This window comes from Colius striatus, chromosome 19, assembly GCF_028858725.1.
Source record: "Colius striatus isolate bColStr4 chromosome 19, bColStr4.1.hap1, whole genome shotgun sequence".
Classification (NCBI taxonomy): Eukaryota; Metazoa; Chordata; class Aves; order Coliiformes; family Coliidae; genus Colius; species Colius striatus.
In genome coordinates, this window is record NC_084777.1 from 1,701,532 (window position 1) to 1,717,597 (window position 16,066).

Here is a 16,066-nt window from a genome sequence, read left to right on the forward strand (position 1 = left end):
AGGGCACCTAAGAGATGCTTTCCACACACAGCTCATACAATACTGGAAGTACTGGAAATACTGTCATGTGACCCAGGCACCAGTGCTCTAAAGAAAAGCAATCCAGAGTGCAATGGAACAGGGAGAAAGTTCAAGATGTAAGGCTAGTATTTTCTCCTTTTCATTCCACGTGTAAGCCAGTCTTTGCTGCAGACCTGGGCGAGGGAACAGCTGTTCCACACACATTTGCTGCTCAGATACTATTCCTAGGAAGTGTGCTAGCCTTAGCAATTCGATGCAGAGTGTTTTCATTGTTCCTGTGAGATCTGGGAGATGGGTTTTTTTCCTTTAGAAAGGCTATACTTTACAAAGATGTTGCCAGCATGAGAAAGTGAATATCTGCAGAACACACTGATACTTTCCAGTATCAACTGCAAATGGATCAGACTTTGTTACATTGCTATACTTTTTTTCTAATCTAGTACTAATCCTGACAATCAGTTGGTGCTGATCAGCATTTTGGTAGTGGCTCTCAACAGCTTCTGTCTGTGGGCCCCACTGGCTCAACAAACTCTAGAGAAAGGCAAAGCAAAAGCACAGACAGGGCAAACACCATCTCACCAAGTAATTGAAATATATGAAAGTAAGTGTGGCTTTATAGTCCTTTAATTATGTATTGCATCTGAATTATGCATGCAACAGAGGGCACACAGGAATCCTGGTGGAAAGAAGCAGCACTGTGCAGTCGTATTTCCTCACCCAAGATAAAACATGAATGTGCCTTATAGGAGATTTGCCCCAGTTTAATGAAATCCTGTAATCCCCAGAGACTTTGCACACCCATTCTCACTGCAAGAAGCTGTCTCACAAGCCTCAGAAATTCCCTGTAGCCCTCTCAGAAGAACACATTTACGTTGCTGGTGAGCAATGTACTCAGAGTACTCCTGCTGTACTCTTCTTTAGCCCAGGTACCATTCAAGAATAACATAACACATAGGTACTTTGCACCTGCAAGCCTGTAAGGCCTAACTGATTTAGTGTGTTAAATACAGAATATACCTCATGCCTTTCATACTAGTCAGTGATTTTGTAATGTGTGGCAAGTCCCAGAGCTGTTCAGATTATTCTGGGGCTTTATCTAATCAGCAATTTTACTGTTCTGTTGAAAAACATGGCTGGTTTTGCTACTCAAATTCAATATTTACACCTCTGTGTTTGTGAGGGACAGACATGAATCAACCCTTAACATGTCATATAATCTCACTGTAATGTCACCTAGAAACAAAAGTCAACTGTTTTTTAGTGTTGTCACACCAACTACAAAAGCAGTGGTGACAACACAACCATTGACCATGTCAAGTTCTGCCCCTGCTGCCTACCATGGATCTATAACAAATGTATACAGATGCAAATGATCCATTAGTATAATGACTCTTCTGTTGTATCTTTAACTCCATTCTCTTCATTTGCTTTTGTTTTCTGTTTTATGTTCTTAAACACTTAGTTGTGTATTATACATTAAACAAGACTTTTTAGAGAAGTGGGAGCAGACAAATGATTAATCCCCTGAGACAGCTTTACAGGCTGGTCTGTCCTCATCCATTTCAAATGCCACACATCAATAAGAGACATTCTTCCACCCTGACTCCACCACCTCTTTAGATCAGGCTAAAATACTAAACATTGCTCCCCAAAGCTGAGTTTCAAATATGAAAACGCAGCTGTCAACTTCAGATACAGTCACACATGCAGGATGGTGTTTGTTTTGTGCTGGGAAAACTTCTGAAACTCCAGGTCTGATTTTGCATGAGGAATATTTGTGCTTTTGTCTTTCCCCTAGGCACAATGACCTTCCCTTCAAACGGTGCCAGTGCTGCTCTGCTGATTAGCCATGCAGCTTTGCAGCCACATCTCCTCCGGATGGGGCCAATAACAGGCAGCAAAATCTAACTGCCACTTGGTGGCAGAGGTTAGATACCATAATTACATTTCTGGCTCCCAAGAATGCATCATGCATGCTTATTCTCTGCCCAAGGTGACTCTGAAAATGACTTCTTGCCTCCTCATTAATTACTATACATATTTATAGACAAATTAAAGATTCAAACGTAAACATTTATTCAATTAATCACTTTGAATTCTGGTAGAATAAACAGTATCAAATCAGTTCATTAGCTCAGGGGTTCGTGACAATTTAACACATTCATTTTGTGTTTCTGTGGTATCACGTCTCACAAAAGCGTTAAAGCATCAAACACCAGCAGCTATCTTTGTATCGGAAAGAGCCTAAGAAGTCCTCAACCATCAAACTATTTGCTTTAACTCACACTGAACAGAAAATGGATTTGCTGCAATAACCAGGTCAGGCTTGCCTCTGCACCCCTCTGCCAAAGACACTGTGTGTAAGTCTTCAGCTGATAATTCCTTTAGCAGGTTATTGACAGCAACTGCAAACACAGTGTGTTACTCACCGTGGCTTGGCTCCCTATGCAAACAAACAATATTCCATAACCAGACACTCCTGAATGTCTGCTTCATGGGACCCTGCTTACCGTTCCACTCCTGAGGAAGCTGTGTATTTCACTCCTTAAAGACTCTTTGTGCTCCCTACAAATTTGGTGGCCAGCATTTTACTCCTCTCTGCCCAAGCCTCCAACTCCACAATGCTGTTCAGAGTAAGTTCCACACAAAGCTGCAGAACATCATTGCTGACGCGCTCCGAGCCAGAACGCTGCCAATCACACAACAGTTACTGAAGCAGGAGTAGGCAAAAAGTCTCCTTAAGGACAAGTCACTTTCATCAACTGTTTTTTTCTAACAGGAAACTTTGGACAGACTGTCCAAGTTGAAGCTTAGGGCAGAGTTTATAAACCACAGGCATTTAACCTCAGAAATTACCACAAACCCAACGAATAATGATTATTTCATCTAATAATAAGCACTTGTTTTGGCCACACAAGAAAACTCTGATCTAGAAACATTGACATAATTAAAGATCATCTGAAAAACCATTTCATAAAACTTCAATTAACTGAAACTCATCTGGTCAATTTACCAGGTTACCAAGCTGGCTCTGCACACACCAGCTGCACTTCAACAAGGAGTGCTCCACTTACAAAGCATGCATCTATCCAAATATTGTGGACCTCTTCTGACACTCTAAATGAACACACAGACTAAGCTTAAATACACCAAGACATTTCACTAGTGACAACTCTCAGGATCTAGAATGATTGTTACTGCGACTGAAGGTTTGTTAACTTTCCATGAAGAAATAAAGCGGGGTTAAACTGAGCAGGCAGTTGGTGTTTGCACGAGAGAAACCAACTATTTCATATAATTTACAAACTCCCACCAGAAGTAATTCCTACAGGAACTCACTATACTATCTATCAAACTTCCATTGACTCAGAACTGTAGTTACCATGATATTATTTTTGCACTCATCCCATCAGTATTTCCTAAAGCCAAGCCACAGAGCTGTGAAACCTCTATTTGCCTATTATAGTAGGACTTACCTTCTATTATACCTAGATGTAGTTGTATTTGCATTTCCCATTCCTCTGTTTCCTGAAACATCTCTAGTTCTGATGCTGCATATTGCATATTTGGTATCTCAGTAAGCTGGGAAGCACACCTTTCTCTTTCACTCCATCATTGGGCACGAAGCCTATACCAAGACAAATGTACAAATTTAACACAATACACCTGGGATTTGCCAGACTCCTGGGACTCTTTCTTTTGGAAAAGTTCAGGCAAGAACAAAAATTTGCATGTAAGACTTCAGAGGAAGCAAATGTTGTAGAATGTTTATTAACTATCTTATGGCTCTCAGCATCAGGGTATCCAGGCTCTTAAGTAACAATGACAACAGCATTGACCTCTGCATCCATCCAAAGGTCTAGTGAAAGTGGCCATCTGTCAAGCTTTCTTTATCAGTTACACATTTGTTATAGAAAGAAGCTGGAGTATCTTCTCAAAATGTTAGGAAGATCCCTGTAATTTTAGATCATACAAGTCTCACCAGGTCAACCAAACTCCTTTTCCAGCCTCTGCCACACCATTCACGGCCTCCCTCCAACACAGTACAACTTAATTCTGCCTGCAGTATTCCAGTCTTGCATTCATGCAGTTTGGACCATCTCCTTTATTCAAATCCTGTAGACTCTTCTGCTTTTCAAGTACTTAAGCACTTAAGCTCTCCTAATGCATCTTTTTATTTGCAGTTATCACATGTTTTTGCCAGACCAGATACATGCAGCATGCTACACAGCTTGAAAAAGCACAAAATCCTTCGAATGGCTCAACCAGAATAGCTGGCAGGCAGCATGTGGCCCTGGAGCAGAGGCCACGCTCATTGTCATGCTACCTGCTGAGCACAGCCACCAGCATTCAGAGCCTTATAAAAAGAGCATTACTGTAACAATGACAGAGACAGACAGCCCTACTTGCATAGTGTTTAATGAGCAACACTAACCGTGGCATCTGGAGATTGACAGTTTAGGTTTGTTTGTTGTTAGGGTTTTTCAACCCCACATTTCCATCATCTTTCAAATGATAAAGCCCCTGAATTAATCAGAGAGGCAGTTCTGAGAGAGCAGCATATATGATTTCAAGCCCTTTGCAAAAGCCCACATGTGGATGCCTCTCAAGGCCAGCACAAGCCTTCTGCAAAGAAAGAAATTTGAGCAGATTACACTCTACTTGCTTAGAAATCATTTTGCCTTTCCAAGACCTGAACTATAACGAGAATGTTGATGCCCTGTTATAACAGAGACAGAAGCAGAATTACAAAGAGAGCAGAGCAGTGCTCAGGATACGGCATTACTCACACACCGAAGGAACACGTGATGGACACATTCTCATCTTGCTTCCTCCCAGGCTTCAGGATTCTGGAGAAGCAAAACAGAAGACTCAACAAACAAAAATATTTATGAATTAAGAAACACTCAAACCACCTCATGCTAGCTACTTCTACCCTTCCCCTTTAAATTGTCCGCAGAACACTGGTTTTGCAGCTGCCAGTTGTGTGACCTTGCTGGAAGTGACCAAGCCAGAGATCAATTAGTGAGTACGGAATAGAGAGGCAGCGCTGCCTGCATCCCGCCTGTCCCCTGAGAAGAGCAGCTGTGCTTCAGGGTACAAGCAGCATAAGCTTGGAAGATTGTTATCCAGTGGGAGAGCTCATATGCAGGCTGGTTACTAACTGCAAGATGCACAAGCAGCAGAAAGGAAACAGGAAAAATCTCCTTTTTCCTTCGACTTCCACATGTAAAATTTCCCAATCATTTAAAACCACTTTAATTTTGCATATAATGAAAGCAGCCCTTACAAATCATGCACACTTCACATATTCCTTTAAATCCCTTACCAAAGCTGGGGAAACTTTGCCTGTACAGACTGATTGGGAACATGCAAAATAGATCACAAGTTTCCTGGCTTTTATTAGCAAAGGAAGAGAAAAATCATCAGTAACATTTAAGCATGATTAAAACACCTACTGCCTTCAACAAACCTTAGGAAAACATGTTGCTTTTCCTTGAAAGGGACTACTGAAATCATTTATCCCATGCAATGAGATCTCACCTCCCCAGATCTTGACTAAATTATTAGTTACTGGTCTTTATCTCACACCCTGCAGTACACATTTACCTGGACCACAGAGCAGTGACTTGAGTAAGAACACTATTAAACTTATAAGTTCTAACTTAACCTGTCTATTAGATCAAGCGATGTGAACCGTCCCCAAGAGACCTCAGGAGCTCTTCTGTATGTATTTCAGTCTCTATTTCTAGTGATCCTCATGGTGCTCAGAAGGAAGTTAGCCACTTGTCTCCTGTTGAGGAAAGGGGATCTATTTGCAAGTCAGCAGGAACACCCCAGTGCTCAGTCTCAGTAAAACTGTTTCACAGCGCCTTACTAGAGACTAGACAGGGGTGACATAGCACTTGCTGCAGAAGCTGTCTGATGGCATAAAACACAAAATGCCTTGGGACACAGAGCAGGAAAATGTCAAAGATCAGCCCTAGATAACCACAGATATATTAGGCATTTCTGATGAGCACTTTAAATGCTGTCCTGAAAAATTATCAGGAACCATAATGCATGAGGATGATCACACGTTAACCCTCAACGCTACAACACTTCTCTATGTACTGAACTTCACAGTCGTCTTGTTACCTTTCTCCCGTGGCTACACTGGCACTGCAGGAATGGAAAGCCAAAGACAGTGACTCAGGCCTCTGTGGTTCCCAGCAAAGGGCCCTAACTGCTGAATGTCTGTAGAACCCAAGTGAGGGGCTTTCCACTAAGATGCAACTGCTGACTGACACATCGCTGTCAGTATCGCTTCAACTCCAGCTCTTTAGTATTTAAATCAGTACATAAATATTTCACATAGAACTCAGCCTAAAATAAGCCACCTGCCTGGTTACTACAACATTAAAACAGTCTGTCTGCTTGCCTTAATTTGCAGGCAACTATAATGCTGTTTGTGTGATATACTATCCCGTAAGGCAGCCCAGAAGAAACCTGAGAGATCAATACTCCTTAAATAAGTAATTAGAAGAGCTGAAATCATTTAGGTCATCAAATAGCAAGGGGGAGAAAGAGAAAGTCACAGCTCTGTGAACACCTGCATTTAATAGAATTTTTACACTTATTTGTTGAGTTAAATGTTAGAAAAGCTGCACACCAAAGCAGAGGAGGCAGAACTGCTGAGCAGCATCCGCAACAGGAAAGCAAAACAGGATAACAAGACACAGCTGCATTCCAGTTATTTGGCAGGTTGATTTAAAAAAAGAAAGCAGGTAGATAAAAAATTTGGAGAGAATGAAGCAAACCCAACATTTTGTATGTGGAAGGAGGCACTTCCACAGGTCAGAGGTTCGGTGGTCAGATCTGGGTTGCAGTGTACTGCAACTTTAACTACTTTGAGATGAACAGACATCAGAATTACAAACTGCATGACCCCATGTTGCAAAATCAGCTTTGGGTATTGATATGGTGAGGAAACACAGCAGCTCCCACAAGGTCAGTATTTCATCCCAAGGGCACAGCTTGGGAACGTTTTCCAAACGCCGCTGAGTTCTGGCCGCAGTCTCACCACAGTTTTAGTGAAGTCACAAAACTACTTCATTAGAACGAAAACTCTCATTATAGCAAGATTTTTGGACCAGATTTCTGACCACAGTTCAAAGCAGTTTATGTCTATCTAACAATTACTATTATTTCCCAAGGGTTCTCCACGTTCTGTTGATGAAATGACTCTCAGTAAAGCTCTTTTTAAATTATTACTATCATGACCGTAGTCAGCTGCACTCACACAAACTCTGACTGGAGTTCTAGGCTTCAGGGTCATCCATAGACACTCAGCCATTGCTTCCACCAAAAAATACAGATCGCCATAGACAAGGACATAAGAGAAGGAGAAAATATGTAGTTAAAAAAAAAAAACAAAGAAGAAAAAAAATCCCCAAACGTTGAAAACAAAAACTTTTTGTAACAGAAACAGATTGAAAACAGAGAGAAAATTAGCATGTAGGAATGAAAAAGCCTATTCAGCATTGATGTTAAATACAACACCCACAGAGAGGGAAGCTGGGTTTATTTTTGATAGCAGCATAAACATTAAAGATAAGCCAAAAGCATTTATAAAATACGGGTGCAGTACAAAGGCTCATGTGATGAGAGATACTCTGCTTTTAATCCTGACCTGGAAAACCTCTCGTGTGACAGAGCCTCTTTCAGTGGAGTCACAGTCCTGCCTAGTTACTTTGCCTATTAGTGATAAAAAGGCCACCCAAGTTGTTTCTACTTTGGAATGATGGCAGAGTTTCAGTCCTAAACTTCAAAGGAAAAGGGAAAAAAAGTGCTTTACTATATGTATCTAAGAACCTGCACAAAACTCCAATCTTCCCCTATCTGGTCCAATCACACCCTTCCCTGAAACAACTCTTACAACTGTATCATCATTTTTCTAGAAAGGACATACTCATTCCCCCAAATATTTATCTGCTTGCCACTGATAGATATGAAAATACTTATCTCATACTGATATGAGATAAACATGTACCATATCTAACCACACAATGGAGAAACAGCTGATTACTAGATTTGGTTCATTGTGTGTCCAACCCCAGCAACACCCAGTGCTAAACACCACAGTCACTGGGAGGGTCAGACAGCCACAGGACCAAATCTCAAATGCATATTATAAAGACTGAAAACTATGGACACTTCTGTGAAGTCCAGCCCTGCTTTGGATGTCTGTTCATGCAGTCCAGGCTTCTCCACGGAGAAGATCTGCAGAGCAATGGTCATTCTTTGGAACTTTATGTGATTAAATTGCTGCGAGAAACCTGCTGAGTAAGGCTCTGCCAACCCCACACACATCGCTGCAACGTGGCTGGAGAACCTTCTGCTGCCCTTCCTCACACAGACCACACAGGCAGTGATGCTCTGTGACCAGCTGCAGTCCCTCATCCCCATGTGCATAACAGGGAAAAGCACTTCCAGCCACAAGAAAAATGTTCCAGTCCAGATGAGAAATCAACACCTCACTCCCAAAGGAGAGATGTGAAGGATCAGGAGGCTTCAGGTGATCATGTAGGGCCCCACCTTTACCCGAAATGTTAATTAAATGCTCACTGAAGGCTGGCAATATTACTTGCTTCCAGGCCTTCCAGCTGCATAAGGATTGCTCTGCAGGGTCGGCTCAGTGCTCCTGTGGAGCCTGGAACCGTCTTTGAAAGCAGCAACAGGAGGCACCACTGTGAGACAGCCCATGAGTTCGGCCACTTCCCATGGTCTGTTCTCTGTGGTTTTCCCCAGGGTCCACAACTGTTGTATGAGTGATGACAGCAGGTACAGAGTCAGTAATTACTGCTTTGTCTCAGTTCCCTTTCTGTAAGGACTGACACTGTACCATCAACAAGAGTTTGTTAGATTCCCCCAACCTGCAGAAACGCTTTGCACCAGGAATTCCCTTTTCTCCCCCAACGCTGCCAGGAGCCCTCCTGTGCCCTCTCCTACAGCACTGACAAGCAAGAAGGCAGCACTGCTTGGAAAGAGCTGATCTGATTTCCTATCTTGGGCAACACAATCTGTATTTTGAGAAAAAAACCATAAAATTAACAACCAAGTTTTAATTTCTCAGGAAACTCTTCTGGACACCCCTGACATTGAAACAATCTGAGCAGAAAGCACATCAGCACATGCACACTCACATTTGAAAGAAGCCTGTTTACTGCTGTGACTTTTGTCATGGCCATTAGACATTCAGCAGCTGCCAGATGAGAGGGGGGAACACAACTAGTGGACTGAAGCCAGCAGAGTCTACAGACAATTCAAGTTTCAGGGTGGCCACGGCGAGCTGCACTGTGACCCAACAGCACCTATGAAAATAAGGTGAAAGCACTTATGTTTACAAATGGTTCAAGAAGCTGCTGGTTTGCAGGTTCACTACAGCCAACTTCCCTCAGGCTGGTCAGTGCAGGATGCTGTGGCAGAGCCCTTCCAAAGGGACCACAACAGTGAGTGCCAGCACAGCCCATGGCGAGTCACTTGCAAGCTCAAGGAACACTCTGCACAGCAAAGACACATCAAACAACCCCCTGAAATCAGATTAACAAGTAGAGCAGCACATACTGAGATACACACTCATTTTTTTTAACCTAGACCTTTGTTGTTTTTAATAATTGATATAAAGCAGCAAATGACTCACTAATTGCACTTCTAAACTGTAACCCAACCTGGAATCAATCACACACAGCATAACTTCTGTTCTTACTTGAAGCTAAATCCACCACATGCATGCAGTAGCCTCTCTAATAATTGTATTAGTCATAACCTGAAAGTGTTTCCCACTTACTTGGTTCCAGTTTTGCTTGCTTTTCAAGCTGATCCCCATCCCTATCTCTAAAAAGATCTCTGAAATGTTACCCCACAGAGCCTGTTATGGGACTTGAAGAGCCCTGTGGTACATTTCATAGTGTGATTCCTCCTCTTCTACTGTATAATTTTCCTCCAGTGCCATTTTATCTCCTTTGCTCCAGTCCAAAGCCAAACAATTACCATCTAGAATTGCACCAGATATTAGCAAGTACTCTTCTGTAAAACTCTTCAGAAGGAGTTAGGTACACAAAGAACTGCCAGATTTAAGCATGTCATCTTTTGTTTTGCAGCACAGATTCTAGACTGTTAAGTACCCTCTACACTGGATAGTCATCTGCCTGATACTCTCTCTTTTATGCCTGAGATATGTTTTTTTAAAAACCATGAAAACAGATCTTGTGAGCATCTTTTAGAACAAAACTCTTTGCTGCATCGAGCCACAGATCAACCATCTAGTAGCTGCAAACGGAAAAAGAAGGCAGAATGAAATGAAATGGAACAATAAGAGCTGGGATCAAGTGTACATAAAACAGAGTAAACTCTGACACCAAGGAGTAACAAGGGATGCTCAAGCTACAGCAAGATGGCACTAGAACTACCAAACATGATTTCAGTTAATCAGCTTCAGCAGGATGCTCACTAGGAAACAGATGTGTTAGAGTAAAACTCAACAGTGCTCACGCTCCCAGGCACATGGCTTAGGTCACATCTGTAAGCAGAGGGCAAGGAGAGCTGCTTGGTTAAGACCTGGATGTGCTTCCCGAAGATCAATACCCACACACAGTTACACCTGCCACAAGCAATGCCTATCTACCCCAGCAAAGACTGTTACAGTACTGATACCATCTCACATTTCTTTTCCCCCGCTGTGAAGCTTCTGCCCACGTCCTGCAGAGAAACAGATTCAACTAAAACCTGCCAAGTTTTCACTGTTGATTTCCCTTCCCGCGCCCCCAGACCCCTCCCAGCAACTGACTAACCAGATCTTCAGCCTTTGATTTTAGTGCAGATTTGCAGGAATATTGTATTGGCTCTGGGGTTTAACACATGCACAGTCACCCTGGAAAGAGAGGATTTAAAACAAATTATCCCTTCTGAATCCAGTTTTAATCCACTCAACATCTATTTGATGCTCAATACCCTTAAATTTCACCTTCTGCTCTCCATGTTGAGGGTTATTTTGTAGAAGCCAGATGACATCATGACTTCCCACATTGTTTTCTGTATCCTTTGTCATTCTACCTCCCTTCTTTTCTCATGACTTCACACAAGCAAATAGATCACAACAGAAGAGTGGGTTGGGCCACTTTGGTTTTATGTTGTATGGAATTATTTCCAGCCATCCTTGTCATTAAACACTAGCTGCTTTTTCAAGCTTCAAGATTTTCTTCAAAACACTTCACATTTGCAAGTCATCTCCTTAGCTTATCACCCTTCTGAATCCAAGTCTCCTGTGTGGAAAGTATTCAAAGGCTGACAAACTTCAAAGCATGCAAACAGCCACATTAAATGTGTGATTAGTCCCACTGAAATGAAAAGCTAAGCACATGAAATTATTTGGTTTTATAGATTAGAAAGATGTAAAGTCAAACAAGTTCTTTCTCAAATTCTCCAATTTTTGGTTAGTTTTCAGTTCCTGTGGAGCTTATGAGGCTAATTTCACATGTAAAGATGGCTTTTTTAATGAGGGCTTTTGAAATACATGCCTCATACAGAGATATTTTTTCCCCAATTCAAAGTCTGTCCTCAGATATCTTTGCACAAATCCCATTAACTTTCCAGGTTTCAAATTCTGCCTTCAGTCACGTACTGCAGAACTGGGTCACTGGACAATGGTAAGCCTCAACAAGAGATTTCTTTTCTGAGTTATAAAAAGAGAAAATACCTCTTCCCTCAGGCACTGTGTGAACATTGCCATTTATCTGTAAACAACACCAAACACTCGAAATTTGATAGGTTACATTTCATCCCTGCTCACTTTGGATTCCCCCCTTTACTATAGCTAATAGCCATTTAGTCCTCAATGCAGCATTTGTGGCTGATGCCAGATCATCCCGTGGGGCTGCCTCATTGTAGGCTCCAGCACTTGCCTTACACCGACCTTAAACCTGGTAACTACCAACAACTTCTGTACATGGTTCCTCTGTTTTTCTGGGATTTTTTGATCCCCTCCTTTCACAGGTCAGCCATATACACCAGCTCCTGATTGAATATTGGTAATAAAACACATTTGATCACATTTACAGAACACAGCACAATCAGGTGTGAGCTTTACAAGCAAGAAAATCAGCCCAGGGACAGAGGGTTTTTTATAAAGTAGTTCTACAGTTATTGTGTCAGTAAAGAATATTCTTAGTAGACTTCAGTTACTGAACAGGCGACTGTTCTCTGTATCAGCATCTCGTATCTGTATACTGTGGTCATGTAATTGGTTTTATTCCATTACATACACTTGTTACAGCACAAAACCTACTTAGTACTTAAAATCAGATCATCCTAACCTAATCTGGCCAGTCAGGAGATACAAAGAGACAGGACAAGGCAGCAGGCAGTATTCAGACGTTAAGTGTGAGTTCCCTTTGCACACTCATTTTTGCCAGAAAGTTTAGATTTGACATAATCATTCAGGTCAATGATTCTCTTTCAAATAAAACAACCAAAGCCCAAGCCAAACCTTAAGCTGCACGCCACTGACATACAATTTGCATGTTCAAAGTCAGTATCACCCTTTAGGTTTCCTTCTGTTCCTGACTGTGAGGACAGTCTACTTGATTGAGCACAAAGCTTGGAATTCGAATCCAAACCATGCTACTTGTTGTGTGTGTGTGACCTCCAGCAAAGTGTTTCACCTAACTCAGTCTCTGCACCTCTCCAGCCTTTGTGATTCCCTCAGTTATCTACAGGAAGCTGGAAGAACAGATGACAATCTATTGACTCAAGAACAGATGACAATGTCTTAAATATTTCTGTGAAAAGATCTGCAGAAAGCAGACACTATTTCCATCTCACAGATTTAAAAAGATATTTTCTATGCCAGCACTTTGTCCCTAGAAAGAGCACGATTTCTGTTACTTGAACATTCATCAAGGCAACTCTAACTCCAGGTTGCTTCTGGCACAGTCCAAGTCCCCATCACTTACTGAATATACTTTGAGATATAGATTCAATTTTCTTTCTTTTTTATTCCATGAAACCTAAAGACAGATGTTAACTTCTTTCCAAACCTCAGATGTTCTTTTCCTTGTTAAATTTATATCCTTGTACTGCAGCACCAAAGCTCTTCCAATCCCCTGTATTCTGAATTAATCCATTGGTCCCCTTTCCTCTGTGTTTTTGCCCTTGGCAAATCACTAGCCCAAAGGAGAACTCAACAGAAAAAATGAAGTTTTCACTCAGATCACAGCTGAAAATTATCTTTCTGCCTCTGTTAAACTTCACTAGCTGAGGCCATCTCTTGCAGATCTTTCTACTCTTACTACACAGCCACTGATTTTCACAACTGCCCCTTCCACTACCTGCTCCAGCAGCCTTCCTCTGGGCTATACTTGTACTGTGTCTCTATTTGCTGTAATCAATTTCAAACAGGAATGTTCTCACAGGAAGTCCTTGGACCAGTCCTTGATTTTCTAGCTATTATCTTTTCACCTTTTCTCAAGGCCTACACTACTATTTTCAGGCCACACAGGAGATTTAGCTGAACTGATTCATAGCTTTGAAACCTCTTGATTCTAGACTTAAAAGCAGTAACTGAGATTCCTCATATTTGTTTCTCCTTTCAATGCTTAAAAATCATGAGATGAAAGTTTGTTAGAAAACTGGAGCTGTGGCTGGCTGTTCAGAGCCAGGGTGACACTTAAGCCACAGGATTACAAAGAAGTACACAAAACGTAAGTTCAATTTGAACAAGCTGGACCTTTCATTACATGTGAAGTTGTTAATGCACACGTGTTTTCTACTTCCACTCTAATGCTGCAAATCACTCCTTTGAATGAAAGTTACTGTTTCACTTCAGCACTGCAAATCTCCTGATCCTGCCCCCTTCTGCCAAAGTTCCCTCATAGGCCGCTTCAGTAAACACGTTGTGTACTGGTTATTTTGGCCCTGAGCTCCTCAGTCAGCAGTCTTTCATCTTTACAGCCTATATAAAATCGGTTTTGAAAAGTGTGAAAGATGATATTAAATACAATTGCCGTGGACTTACACGTTGAAAGCTGAGTTTGAAAAGGCACTTAACCTAGAAAATCGGGCAGAAATTCAGAAGCTCTCATGAGAAGACACTGGCCATCTGAATGTTGATGCAAAGCAGTAACAGACAGGACACACATCCAAAGATGAAAAACTCCTCTAGACTCAACCTCCCGCCTCGTACCTCAAGGCTTTGGCACGCTACAACTTCTCTGGAGAGTCTGATGAACAGCACCTGGAGATCTCTCTTCAGCTCCACCGTGGTGCCCATCTGCTGGGCAACGGTCACGTGTTGGGATTAGGAAGAATGATTGCAGGGCAACTGAAAGCTACCTTGAACTCATTTATCGTGATTTCTAGAAAAGAAAGGTGGAGGTGACCGAACGCCACATCCCCTGTGCAGCCCGACCGGCCCAAACGCACCGCGGGGCTCCTGGATTTTAACATCCTCTGACAGCCACCGAGGACAACCACTCCCTTGGAAACGCTGCCCTCTCGGCTCAGTTTAGGAACCTGCTCTCTTTCTGGGCTATAAAGCCCCCCACGGCCGTGCGCTGCCTGTGGAAAGGGGACCCAGGGCCTCGCCTCAGCCTTGTCCCGTCTGCGCCCCGGGCCCAGCGCCTCCCTGCCCCTTCAGCCGTAGGGGAAGGCTCTGTCTGTGGTGGATATTGACCCTCGGGGCCTCGGGCCGCTGCAGGCGATGAGACCGCAGGCCCAGGCTCCTCCCCGCACACACCTGCGTCCCGCCGGGCCCGGCCTCCCCGCACACCGCGACGGGGAGGACCCTGCCGCGCCGCTTACGCACTCTGCGCCCGGCACGCTGGCATCTACGGCGTTTGCGTAACGGGAGCCCTCTCAGGTGCAGCGCCTGCGTCGACGACATTACGGAGAATTCGCAAGGAACACTAACCTCTTTGAGGGTCTTTACGTCAGTGACGTTCCCGGGCGCAGCCTTGGCCGTCCCTGACCCGTGTTGCCCGCGGGAGCTCTTTGAGCTGCAGAGAGCCCCGTCCCCGGGCGGCGGGCGGCATCACGCAGTTTACGCAAGGAGTAGCGGCCCCAGGTAGGAACGCGGCCGAGCCGAGAGGCTTTACGTCAATTCCGTAGGGCTACGCCGGCCTGCCGCGAGGAGGGAAGGAAACGGCCGGCTCGGCGCCGCTACGGCATCGGCGCGGCGGCCCGGCATCGCCCTACGCCATTGGCGTAAGGCGCTCTCTCAGGTGCAGGGAGGGGGCGGGCTCACGTTGCCCGGCAGCCCCAGCCTATGGGGGCGCCGGGCGCTGTCACGTGCCGGAGCCCCGCTCGCCGCTGCGGAGCCGGAGGAGCCGGACGGGGCCACGGGGCCGGGCCGGGGCCGGGGGGGCTGCGCCGGGGCCGGCGGCGAGCGGGGTGAGGCGGGCGAGCGGCGGGGCGGGCGGCGGGGCGGGGGTCGCGGCGGCGGGCGGCCGTCCCCGCGCGCCCCTGAGCAGAGGCGGGCGGCGGGCGCCGCTCCTCCCACTGCACCGGGCACTGCGGGCAGGAGGCAAGGGCAGGACGCGGCGCGGGGGGGGCGCTGCTGCGGGCGCGGCGGGGGCGGCGGCGGGCGGGGGGCTCGGCTCGGCTCCGCGGGGGCGCGGGCGGCCGCCCTTCCTTCCGCCGGCTGCGCGGCGCCTACCTGTCCGCGGCCGCGCAGGTGGCCCGCGGGAGGGCGAGCCGCGGCCCCGGCCGGGCCGGTGCTGGGTCCCGCCCGGTGTGCGCGGCCGTCCGGTGCCTGACAGCCCGCCCTGCCGCGGCCGGGTGCGGGGAGAGGCGATTGGGGCGCCGGGGCTGCCCCCGCGGCCGCGGCTCGCCGGTAAAAGTTTGCTCCGGCTGGGTGGCGGCAGCGCCCTGCGCGCCCCGCCGGGACGCGGCGAGCCCGGGGGACCCGCGTCCTCTGCTGCCCGGCTTTGAGGGAAACAACGTCAGTGTTTTGGTTTATGTTTGGATTGGTCTCTTTTTTTCCCCCTCTTTCATTCGGGATTTGCTTTGC

General features: G+C 45.1%; 2 protein-coding genes across 20 annotated transcripts in view; one reads left to right on the plus strand and one right to left on the minus strand.

The window, feature by feature from the left end:
* CRB2 (crumbs cell polarity complex component 2) overlaps window positions 1-15,194 on the minus strand; it is a 59,079-nt gene extending 43,885 nt beyond the window's left edge. For 3 of the 6 annotated variants that reach the window (XR_009820057.1, XM_062011732.1, XM_062011728.1), the window contains exons 1-5: window positions 14,969-15,194; window positions 14,243-14,414; window positions 9,207-9,374; window positions 4,816-4,871; window positions 3,498-3,649 (exon numbers count right to left, since the gene is read on the minus strand). Coding sequence is in view for 4 of the 6 variants with exons in the window: in XM_062011732.1 (XP_061867716.1) it covers window positions 3,498-3,585 (88 nt within the window). In the remaining 2 variants the exon portion in view is untranslated. Of the gene's footprint in view, window positions 1-3,497; window positions 3,650-4,811; window positions 4,872-9,206; window positions 9,375-14,242; window positions 14,415-14,968 lie in introns of all 6 variants that reach the window. The other 3 variants (XM_062011730.1, XM_062011734.1, XM_062011729.1) reach the window with 3 other exon arrangements.
* A 116-nt stretch (window positions 15,195-15,310) lies between these two features.
* The window catches only part of STRBP (spermatid perinuclear RNA binding protein), a 60,337-nt gene continuing 59,581 nt past the window's right edge, over window positions 15,311-16,066 (plus strand). For 6 of the 14 annotated variants that reach the window (XR_009820062.1, XR_009820064.1, XR_009820063.1 and 3 more), the window contains exon 1: window positions 15,314-15,447. The gene's annotated coding sequence lies outside the window, so the exon portion shown is untranslated. Of the gene's footprint in view, window positions 15,448-16,066 lie in introns of all 14 variants that reach the window. The other 8 variants (XM_062011847.1, XM_062011849.1, XM_062011846.1 and 5 more) reach the window with 4 other exon arrangements.